Genomic DNA, 12925 nt, shown 5'->3' on the forward strand with positions numbered 1-12925 from the left:
TCAACGCTACATCTTAAAATAACGTTGACTTTTTCGACAGTATACGTGCTTTGAAAAAGATAAAGATAATTATTTTAATGTTATATACACATAATGTGTTGTGGTGCACTTGATTATCAAGTTCACTTAAGACCTCAAGGTTCACAAATCGAGTCCTGAGAATGTTAAAATTATGAACGAATGTTAAAAATACGTACGAATAAATGATAAACTAGAAAAAATAAAATAAATTGTGTCAATGTAATGTCAACTTAACCAACAATAAAAAATAAAATAAAAAAAAATTGTTATCGACAGCTTAGCCGACACAAAAAAAATTTGTGTCGACTTATTTAACGTCAGCAAAAAATTAACAAATAACTGACAATATTACGTCAATTTTTATGATTTAGAATCGACTTTTGACTGACTCTAAACTACAAAATTTTTGTAGTGTAAGCATCAAATATCTTCTTTTCATATTCACAATTTTTAGACTATTTTATCCTTTTAACAATACATAATTAAGTTACAGTTTCTTCATATCTCACCACACTCTTTTAAGTAACTACCAATTGTATTATTATTTTTTTTTCAAAAATACATGAAGTGCTCCTTTTCCCCTTGTTATAAATGATCATAGTGAGAATGAGTTTTTATTTAGAAAAGTTTGCTGAAAAACGAGTTTAAGATTTAGTTTCATTTGCATATAACAAAAAAATTTATTTTTTACATAATAAATTAGCTTTAGAAGGAAAGAAAAAGTTGAAAAATAATTATAGGTTCCAAAATTTTCAAAAACATGAAAACATTCTTTTTTTCAAAAGAAAACAAAAACATTTTAAAATTTAGATATTGTCCCAAATTCAGCCTATTTTGGAAACAGTTTTTTTTTTTACTCAAACAACTCAAATATCCAAAACTAATGTCTCAAACACACTAATTCAATTCACCGGAAAACAAAAAAAAGATATATAAATAAAAAAAGAGTTTCAGCTTGTAAATCAACAACCTCATAACCATGGAAGGTTTTTTCTCTATTGATAAAGACTAGGATAACAGGACGCATAGAATAGAATTTTCACCATTCAAACAAAAAATAAAGGCAAGAATAAAATGTGGAAAAACAGAAACCCCACCTTTTCAAATAATTCCAGGATTACTTTTTTGAATAGCCAAGATTGCAAATTCACAGACATAGTAAATGAAGAAATAAATAAGCCTATCTGCCATGTTTGTGAAAAATTGAGGCCCATGTCGTAAGTCTAGAATAAAAGTATTCATCACTTCAATCCTTCACTAAGCCCCGGTGGCATTCCTAAGCTCTGTGCAAGATTACTCATCCTTTCCTTCATGGCCTACAAACATAAGCAATAGTATGCTTTTTTCAACTCAATAACCACAAATGCAAATGAATTTTTGTTCTTCCTCCTGAAAATAAAGATTTTTACCTGGACACTCTTCTGGTGGGCATCCTTGTATGCCTCAGTGATTAAAAGAGAGAGTTTCTGCAATCCACAGATATTTGAAAATAAATAGCAGTTTATTATTGGAATTAAAGACCACAGTTTGATTTATAAATAAAATTAGGGTCCTATTTAGACAAACCTCATCTATAAACACTCATAAAAGAAAAAATGAAGGTAAAATGATTTTAGTAAATGGCGAAATGGGTAGAGGGTTTTTAAAAACCAAAACATTGTTCTTGAAAATTGACATGCAAGAAGAAAAAAAAATAATAATAATAATAATAATAGTAATAATAATAATACATGAAAGGATTTAGCATAGTGTGTAATCCACTATCCTACGATGGAAGAGGAGAAAATCAATGGAAGAATTTGATTTTGGTATCTTTGAATATGACATTTTAAATGTCCAATCCAGTTTCACCATTGATATAACAGAAAATGGTGTATATAAACACAACATTACTTAAATTGTTTACTTACTTCAGATCCCAATTCCATTGCTGCCTCGGTAATTTCCGTTCTTACAGGTTGCTGGTTCCCTGACAGAGTTACCTAAAAATTATACTTCATCATGAGTAACCGAAGGAAATCATACTTAAAAATTAATATATATTGATAATGCAACTCAAAAATCATGATTATGAATAAAGCTATAAAAACATATTGGAGTTATAAAAAAAAAAAAAAATTACGTTACGTACAAATAATCAATTATATTGTTCCATGAAAAACCTCATCTAATGTATAGTATTTATATAGTATAAATATTCATATGACTATACAAATAAAGTTCCTCATTAACTTTTAAAAGGAAAACAATAAAGGGTAAATCAAGGAACAATTAATTCTTCTGTTCTGTGAACTACATAAAAGGATAAAAACACAGAGAGAAAGACAAACAGAAAGAGAGAAAGGGTGAGTGAACAAAAATCATACCTTTACTAACTCACCCTCACAGTAACCATCAAACTCTGCCCTGCATAATAAAACAAGAAAAATAACACATTCAGACCAACTAGTGTAAAAAAAATGAAAGAAAGAAAGAAAGAAAGCAAAAGTAAAAGTAAAAGCTAAAATGGTATAATAAAAGAACCATACGCTGCAAGTTCTTTCTGCACCTTCACAGCTTCAACTTGGACAACCATTTGTGCCTTCTTCACAGTCTCGTAAAGATTTTGCATGTTTCCAAGAATTCCTGCCTAAAGTGATTCCACAATAAAATGAAATCTGTTAATCATGAATCTAATGCTCAGTGTACAAATTAAACACAAACTACTAACAATATATGGAAAGTGTTATATTGTGTGAAAAATGAGATAAGTAAATCAAAACCCTCGACAAAAAGTAAAAAACTACTTAAAACTCATGACTTCCCTAAGTAACCACATGATTTGGTTGGTGTTTTCATCCTATGATCAAGAAAATCACAATGGTTAGGAGACATTGTTTGGTATGTTTGTTGAATGTTGGCCATGCTATAGGACCTTGAACCGTGTTAAGATTGAAATAGAATAATAACTCAAGAGTGGATGAATAAGTTCTTACGAGTATATGGAATGGAGCTAATTTCCTTACAATGGTGAAAACAACACTTACATAAAAAGCCAACCCAAATAACCTTTGCCCTCAGCTCCTCCACACCCCCCCCCCCAATAACCTTCTCCTATTCCCCTCTCATTCATTCCTCTCCTTTTCATTCCGTATCCCCTTCCAAATTGTCTTTGGGCCCATTTTTCGCTCGCACGATCCTTTCAATATTTTTCTTTCTCCTAATAGACCGAATTCTCTTTAGTGGTCTGGTAGGAGAGGCTACACTTTTATTGCAAAACATGTAATCTACGTTAGTTCATTTGGTTTAAGGTAAAATAATTGTAAGTTTTTTTTTGGCTCAGCATCTGATTTGGAATAAGATTACGTGTTCCCCTAATTATTTACGTGTTTCACTTCAATTTGGTGCGGATGCATTTAATTAATTAAGGGATTCCCCTAATTGATAGGCAGAGACAGAGGGTAACTTCATTTCATTTATGTTTACTCTTTTCTTGTTAGCTTTGTTTTCCTTTTATATTGAGGAGGACCCCTTATCCTCCAAATTCCAGGCAATTTTCTTCATAATCTTGAATTTGTTCTTTATATGCAAGGAAAACAACTTTCACAGTAGTCATCAGCTCCTATTTCACATAGACCACTCCAAAAATGCCACATTTAACAAGATGTGCACTAATGCTGTTATAAAGTGGCTTGTGTTTGGGGGTGTGTACTGTGTTCTGGGTACGGCCCAACAAGTGACCCAACCTGAAAAGACCTGGTGCATGTGACCCATAAGAATTTTTAATGCAGATAAGTCATGGAAGTCATAGTTATCAAAATCACATTCGGATTTGTAGAATTCTACATGTTCAGAGAGCCCCTCTGCTCCTGATTATATTACCATGGCTTCATTGTTTTGATGGGACAACGTAAAATTGCATGTTTGATCATAAACACACTGGGTTTATGCATGTTTAGGACTGTTTTCACAGCAAAGCTTGATGTGTGTTGATATGGGTTGGACAATAAACTTAGTCCAGCCAAAACTCTTTGAATCCTTGCTGCGTGGGGGCTAGGGGTTACTAAAACCCCTGCTGGTGCTGCCATGTTTCTGCATGGTGCCATGAATGATATCTTAGTTTGCTTCTTCAACTGCAACCTTTATCTGTTTTTACCATCTGGTTGTCCATCGGTGTATGAAGTTTTGTGCTCCTTTGGTCTAAATAACATAAAATGTCTAGAAAACAATGTGCTAAAGCTCTAAGTAACTAAAAAAGTAAACATTAGAGTTCAATCTTCCTCATCAAGATTAAAGTCTTCCTCTCCTTCAAATTCATCACTCCCACTAGCATTATAATTATATTCTTCCTCCACTTCATCTTCATCATAATCCTCTTCTTCCACTACTTCCATCACATTTTTTTCCTTTTTCTTTCCTAGATGTAGATGCAATAGTTGTTGCCTTCTTCACTTGTTTGTCTCCTAATGTATTTCAAAGATTCACCGGCCTCATTGATGGTGTGGGACTGGGACCAGTTCCAGCAGCACCAGCCCCTGAGCTCTGATTCTTTGGTTGATCAGTGTTCATGATTCTGCTGGGCCATGGTTCTGCTGATCACCGAAGAATAAAAATGCCCAAATAAAAGAAAAATGAACAAAGAAAAAGAAGAGAAAGAAAAGGATCAGGAAAAATAAGTGAACAGGAAAAAAAAGGAAAGAAAAAAGAAGAAAATCACCGGAATGTTGGAGAAGAGAAAAAAAGAGAAGAAAAAAGAAAAACAAAAACAGATAAAAGGAGAAAAAATTACAAACGAATGGTGAGTGTTGTTGGAGAAAAGATGAAGCAAATCACGAGAATGTCGACGGAGAGAGTCGTCGGAGAAAATGAAGCGAATCGCTCGAGCAAGTGAGGGAGAAGAGAGTTACAATGGGAGTTGAGGCAGTTCGTCACTCAATAGAAAAGGAGAAGAGACTTACGAGTGTTAGGACAAACTGCGGAGAGGGAGGATCCGAATGAAAAGCCAAAAATACCCTCATTTTTTTAAATCCGCACAACGGACCACAATTTCCGCCACAATTGCACCCACTACGGCCACTACACAAAACTGCTCTGCTCCAAGTTTCCTTTAGCGGCATGGAGCCACTCCGCGATTATCTCAGCTGCTACGACCACTATTTACTACTATGATGGTTCCCCTGTTTCTGCCACTTAATTTCTGTCCTTCCACAGAAATATCATCCAGCTACATTTATTTTCTTATAAAGTTGGTATAACCACATGAGCTCACACCTATTTGTATTTTGACTTGAAAGATGTTTAAATGCTAGCAGTAACTTGTGGGTGTAATTTTATAGTCTTGTTGCAGTCTGACAATTTTTCCTATTTACAAGTTTGACAACCTTTGATGGAGGCAATCAGACTGTGCCTATATAAGAAGATTAGTGGTTAGCTTGCTGAGTGTAGTAAAACTAAGCATCAGTGAAGATTACAAGGTACTTACATTCATCATTAACCATATTAAATCTCCACCAGCTTCATTTGTCGGAAGTAGACCTAGTGTTTGGCATGGGTCAAATGTTAAATTTTTGTGTCACAATCGATCTCTTTGTTAGAATCATCTTCATAGGAATCTTATAGTGACAGCAGTGTTATTTGGACTAGCAATGCACTAGTACTTGAACTAGAATAGTCTTATACATAGGAGCACTGGGAAAGTGTTTTACATCTCATCTAACATTTCACGTCCAAAATATCAAAACACCACAATTGTTCAAAATCCTATTGGGAAAAATATATTCTATAGTCTCTCTTTCATTTAATCCCTATGATTTCAACAATCCATGTTTTCTGCTTGTGCATAGCTAGAACAAATTACAGAAGAAAAAGTAATGCCACAGATCTTGAAGCTTATGTTTGCACAGACGAAAAAATTTGAATATGATTTCTTTGGTCCCAGGCAAAGTAGGTAATGGAAGAAAGCAGGTCAGAGTGGCTAACTTCAAAAACACTAATAGAAGATTGCATAGAAACCACTACCACAAAGAAAGAAGCTACAATGGAAAAAGTTCACAAATTTGAAGAAACAACATTTTATGATAAAAGTCAAATGTACTGGGCTTCTCCCACAACATTGTTATTGCCAGTTACCATAGAAGAACTGCACTCTGTTGTAGTGATGGCATGATAGGGAAACACACAAGGTCTATTTAGGCTGTGATGCAGCATGTAAAAGTAACCATGTTGAGCACAAAACAGAGACACACCTAATTGCTAAAAGAACTATGCTTAAAACTGGTTGCAAGTGAAACCAGTCCAGGGGTATTAAATATAGCTGTTGCAAATTTTGTGGGCATGGTCGAAGGTCAGACGCCTGAAAGGCTGAAATCCCTAATTTGCTGCAGCACAAGTGGATTTTTGTGAAATAAAAGTAAAACAGGAAAATTGCCACCATGTAGAACAGTAACCACTATTGTGCCTATTGTCAGCTGTAAAGGGCCACTATTGTTGAGTGGAGTGCCAGAAAAACCAAATGTTTTCCCACATGCATTAAGTAGCACACAAGAATCACTTCACTTCGGCACAATAGTGACTGCAGCAAAACAACCCTGTTCCTGACTCATGAGCTTATGAATATCATAGTAGTTAATCCTAGATTAGGAGGAGTAGTCTACCCCAAAAAACACCAGGCCAGTATAGCAAATTGTGGAGCAGCTGCTACTTTAGATGCAAAAAAATTTCGAATACACATTCTCAAAACTGAAAATGTACTCAACAATCAGCCAAAAGACTGAACCATCATTAATACTTAACAATAAGCCAGTAACAAGATGAACAGGTTGAAGAGAACAGAGAAGTGTAAGAAAGGGCTGGAATAATTGTGTTACCTCAGTCTGGCCCAATGTTACATTAGAAAGATGTTGATATAAACTGTTGTGTATTGTCAAATTAAAGAGTATTCTTTTTGCTATTTTCATATTTTAACATGGTATCATAAAACCATCGCTTCTTTCATGTTCTGGAATGCTTTGCAGAAGGCCTTCAAGATAAAGCTACACCTCAGTACATCTTATCGTCCTCAAATGGATGGCTAGACAGATTGACAGAATACATGCTAACAACATGTGTGGATTATATATTTATAAAGTTCTGTAACAAAGAAGTATAAAACCTCCTTGTGTAGATGTGAAGTGAGAACAAGATCCATGTTAGCAAAACATGGTGTAACAAATCGTTGAACAGATTAAGAAGGTCAGAAACAAGTAAGGGTGGGACTGAGTAGACAGAAGAGCTACGTTAATAGAAGGAAACCCTTAGAATTTGAAAGCCAGTCCAACTACTAGTATTGATGCGGCAATAGAATCTAAGAAATTGAGTTCTTATTATTTCTGTGCTCTCTAAACTCCAAGTCAAGTCAGACATATATAGCCAATAAAAGAGCCTTACCACCCAGCCTATACTGACTTCAAGATTATCTTTCACATATGTCAACATGGAAAGTAGATTTCTGATCCTTCATATATACTAGAATTTGAGTTGCTACATATACATATGATTTAACCAACAACTCCTATCCTTTGGAGTTTGGACAAAGTGGTATGGGGTGAATCTGTAATATAAGTCATGGGAATAGGAACTGGAATCAGAGATGAAGAGTTCACAACAAAAATTTATTTCAGCAAGTATACACCAACTCATATTCGTCAAAATTACTATTGGATTAGCTAAAATTTTGAGAACAAATATCAGGAGAATTGTAACATCCTCCTCCATGTATCATAAGTGACATAAGAACACATTCAAAGAGAAGTTTTGTCGCTGATAGATTGGCAAAGTAAGGCTCTGCAGGAGATGCTACCTTCACCAAGTGGGATACTCTCTTGAAGGTACAGATCATTTCATGCTTGTGGATACAGCGAGGATAACCCATAAAAAACAGTAGTTTGGCCTTTGTTCTTTATTTTCTATGTATCAAGAAAAGTATCCCACATATAATACTCAAAAACAAAGAAAAAAAGTTCAAAATAATTAAATTCATGATGAATAAATGAAAGCCACAGTTAAGACACACAATCACCATTAATGTAGAAGCAATAAGAACATAGGAATAAAGTAAAAAAAAATGAAAGGTGATGGTTAAATTAATAGAATATAAAGAACACATTAGATAAAAATTACAAGGATTTGAACTGTTTCGTCTGAAGGAAAAGGAACAGAAAACACACACAAAGTGTATGTGTTGTCCACACATATATGAAGATTCTATGTAAGAAAATAAATCCAATTCTCTTTTTTACAAAGATATAGTTAGTTATTGAAATAAAAAAAATTAAATTATTATTAAGTAAATTAGTATACACTCAATATACCCGAGTAGGCTTTTAAAGTTGATAATGCTTTCTCAGTGGTCTCAACCCTTATAATTGTTATCTTGTTCAAAAAAAATCTTGGGACTTTTTATGTACAAAGGGTTTACTTGTTACTAATATAATCTAACCAACGTTCTTTAGATCTACTTTTTTAACTCCTATAGTATCAAAAATCAAATAAATGCATAAGAAATGAATGCAATTTCATACTATGTAAGTTTAGTAAACTATGAGATATAATTTGGATTATAACACATCACTTATTTTATTAGATCTTACGGAGCTAGCTCAAGCAAAATAAAAGCGAGTCTAATTATAAAAAAGATTCTCTTCAAGTAATACCAGGCAGAGACTTGTAATGTTAAAGGAACAGAGGTCAAAACAGTTGTAACATTTTGTGTGAATGACCAAGGAAGAAGGGTTTGGAATCCTATACTGCTTCTAAAGCAAAATATGCATTAGAAAATGGACAAGCAATACATGGTTTTGCTAATGGTGCTGTAGGTTATGCATAGGCACAAATGGATCATTATAAGATTCATTAAATAAGGTGTTTTATTCGGGATGAAAGCTTCTAAGACCAACAAAACATTTAAAACTACTTTCATGTGTGATTCATTCACTAACATTAAACTGTGATGTGGATGATAAACGTGACAAGACATCACTTTGTAATGTATGATCTAAACAAAGAGAAGAAGTACTACAAAGGGGTCTAATAGAGTCGATGGGGTAAGTATGCATTGGAGATTCGAGACTCTAGCAAGCTCATCCATGGCCTAAGTGGCTACTCCTAACGGGGTTACAAGGTCAATGTTAGAGGACTAACTTGGTGAATTGTTTTCAAATTTGAGGACTAGTTTGTTATTTTATTAATGTCAAGGACTAATTTAATGGATTTCTAGAATTTGAGACTAAATTGGTGATTCACTCAAATCCATGTTGATGGCTGAAATGTTACAATAGTTGATGATTTTATGTTTTCAAAACTATTTTTGGCATCAGGAAAATGCATCTATTTGCAAACTTGTAACCACTTAAGGACAATGATCAATGGGGCAGTGATGAACAATGAGAGTGATGACAATGGGAGTGATGAACAATGGGGCAGTGCAATGTTCTGTGTTTAAACCTCAGCCATTTGTTTAGTTTTGTTGAGAATAAATTATGTTCATAAATCAAAGGAGAAATTATACATCGATACTTGGATTCTATTTCTTATGAATGGGCAGGTTTATGTAAGGAGTATCCTACACAAACTTGTCATGGTAGAACTAATCATTTACAAGTACAACTCAAGTATTGTTAGAGTATCGTACAAGCGTCATTTAGGATATGTGTCCAACACATGGACAGCATCAAAATGGTGTGGCTGCACCTCATGATTATAATGCTTATGTTAAATAAATATCACAAAGAGCATAATTATGTTTGTCAACCATAGGACATAAGTAACCCAAGGAGAAAGATTGATAAATTAAAAACAAATATGTGATCCTGTGACTATAATGACATTGACTGCATGAGAAAACTAACCTTAGAAGGAGCATCATCACTTTTCCCATTATTGTCCTTTTTCCCTCCAAATAGGGCATACAATCGGAAACATCTTTGGCCATGTCCAACTTTCCTACAACCACATCGAGATAATATCTTCATGTCAACTATATTTGAACTCGAGTTTAGTTGACCTGTTCCACAACAGCCAACGATTAGTAACTTTTGGATAACAAACAAATCGTGTGAATCAAAAGCAAAATATGGATTCAACTTACATAACCCAGTTCTCAATCTTGCCTATTACAATGTTCAAATCCATAGCTATACTATAAAAGTAAGCATATATTTTTTTTTCTCTTTAAAACAAGGCTGTCAATTTTGGAATCAAGTCATTCCAGTGTTCTGATTTAAAAAATAATAATAAATCTCTTTGACTGAATCCCCACTAAGCTCTCAACCACCCATGATTTATTTACATAATTTCAAAATAACTTCATTCTCAACAAAATAAACAAAAGAGACTGTCCTGCCCCCATTGTTCATGACTCCCACATCAATACAAACAAGACCCACCCACCAAAAAAAACACAGATAAATAAACCTCATGAGACATACTCAAGCAAAAAAGGGCACAATTTAGACCAACAAACTGAAACCCCAAAACCCAAGCATGCAAAAAAAGAAAAGGGGAAACTGCCAACAAGGCCAAAAGTTGCCATTTTGATGGTGTGTGTGAAGACCCTAATGAAAATGAATGCAGAGAGAGACTCACAGAGAGAAGATGATAAAGGGGCATGTTTTTTCCAGTCACCGAGTCCAACCGCGTTTGACAAGGAACCGGTTACAGAGGGCATGGATGTCATTGAATTCTAGGAGCAGGAACAACAAGTTCACCTTTGGTTGAGATTGAAATGAAAGAGGCACTATCGGATAAAGTTCAATTTCTCTTGATTGGAAGGGAAAATTAGGTTCCGCAGTGATTATAATTTCGGGACTAAGTTATAGTTTTTTTCCACACTTGTCAAAGCACGCAATACTTGTCATATATGATATGATATCTACCCTATTTTCTCCTCATTTTTTATATATATAATATTAAGGTTATTTGAGAGCACCTCTAATCTAACCACCAATGGAAAGTAAAGTTATTATATATCTTATTAAGAAATTGTGTTTATTAATAATTTCTATAAGAGTGTATGTCATAAAAAAATTATTTAAAAATAAATAATAAGTTCTAAATGAGTAATGTTGTTTATGAATTAAAAATAATAATTTTTTTTTTAGTTTTTATGTTATTAAAGAACACCAAAGAACATCAATTATGCTCAAAATTAAATAATAAAAAATCATGCATCATCAATTTTTTATCATTCATGAATTTAAAATTAGTCATTTATCATTGTTATGTATTATTCATGTATCATTGTTATGTATTATTCATGGTTATGTAATTTATTTATTTTTAAGAATTAATATTTTTTATTCTTTTTTAATTAATTGTGTAAATTTTATTATTAATTTATTATATACTTAAATATTATTTAGTATGTTTAATTAATATATAATTATAATTGTTACATAAATTTTTTAATTTGTCAAAAAAGGAAGTGTAAATAAAAAAAATTATAAAAGTGCAAATTATTTATAAGATCTCACTATTGGAACAAATTTTCTAAAAGCAAGTAATATGTGTTACTTAAGAATGGTATGACATGATGGTTTCCATTAAAAGTAAAATAAGAAATTTAATAAGTTTCTTATAAAAATCATTATCAAAGATGCTCTGAAATTCTATACTTACAACCAATTAGAGTAAAAAACCAAAATAAAAGAATTTAAGTTTTACATAGAATATTTTTTCTCGACTTTTAGGATTGTATATGTTTCTAATCCTTAAACTTTTTCTGGATTTTTGGTTTTAGTCGTAAACAATATTTTTTAGGATTTAGGATTTGCCAATCTTCACTTATAGTTATTGAATTTTTTTCCATCAACATTTTGGTTTTTAATAATTTTTTTTATTCATGGATAAAAGTTTCAAAGACTAAAAGGCAAAATATACCTATACAAGTAGTTATTATGTACAAGAATTATAAAATGTATATACAATGGAAACTAAGGGACTAATAAGAGGAATCATACTTAATGCTCATGAAGAGCATAGATTTAAGAAGCACCTCCTCTGTAGAAGCCTCCTCTAGCTTCCTAACTGATGAGTCAATATTTTTCCTTATTTTCTTACCTTTCTGTACTTATTTTAATCTCTGATTTGTGCTTAATTGTTTATATTCTGCATTGTTTTCTATTTGGGCTTTAATTGGACCGGTAATTCATATTTTAACTAATTTGAATTTTTTGAATCTAATTATTCCAAATTTTATTTTCAGGGCAGTTTAATAATTATTTGGACTTGGAATTAATTGTTGGACTTCAAGAGGAGCTGCCACGTCATCTGCCATGTCACCACTGCACCATTTTCCACCTCAGCATTTATTTTCAGTTTTTAGTCTATTTTATTGTAATTGGGTCAGACTTGTATGGTGGAGGGGCCCAATTTCGTTTTAGGTCATTTAGGTCTAGGGTAGGGCTGACTTGGCAGCCACTAACATGAGAGGCTGATGTGACTATGTAGCTCCTCTCTCATTCTTGGTTCCTGGACGTTTTTTTGGCTTCCCTATTCTAGGACGTTTTGGTCTCTTTAGGTTCTGGACGTTTTGTTTTTCCTTGTCTGCTAAAAAAAACTCCATTGTTATTCCCGTTTTTCTTGCTCTCAGCTGAGTTTTATGTTTTTCTTCTCTTCTTGTCTTATGTGTTACGTTTTGTATCTGAATCATTGAAGAATACAGATTGAAATACAGATTGTCCATTTTCGTTTTGTTTTCCTTCATTGCATTTTCGTTTCTGTTTACGTTTTATTTTCTGTTTGTATTTTCGTTTCTGTGTTCGTTTCTTTTTCTGTTTTAATGGAAGGCTAAAAACCCAGGGGTTGGCTCCTTGAGCAGATTGCAATGTCTGATTGAGGTTTATTTATATTTGTATCTGTGTTCTGCTTGGTTCTTCTTCATTAAACCTCT

At 33.1% G+C, this 12925-nt stretch overlaps 1 protein-coding gene across 1 annotated transcript; it reads right to left on the reverse strand.

Moving 5' to 3' along the window:
• Positions 1-995: 995 nt before the first annotated feature.
• LOC109808725 (nucleoid-associated protein At2g24020, chloroplastic) lies at positions 996-10871 on the reverse strand. Its single transcript, XM_020371841.3, has 7 exons — positions 10621-10871; positions 9885-10039; positions 2550-2650; positions 2388-2427; positions 1932-2003; positions 1431-1487; positions 996-1337 (listed from the first exon to the last, which is right to left on the reverse strand). Exons 1-7 carry the CDS (start codon positions 10709-10711, stop codon positions 1263-1265), a joined length of 591 nt encoding a protein of 196 aa, XP_020227430.1. The 5' UTR covers positions 10712-10871; the 3' UTR covers positions 996-1262.
• Between the last annotated feature and the right edge of the window lie 2054 nt (positions 10872-12925).

This window comes from Cajanus cajan, chromosome 2 (genome assembly GCF_000230855.2).
Source record: "Cajanus cajan strain Asha chromosome 2, NIPB_CcT2T_4, whole genome shotgun sequence".
NCBI classification, from domain to species: Eukaryota; Viridiplantae; Streptophyta; class Magnoliopsida; order Fabales; family Fabaceae; genus Cajanus; species Cajanus cajan.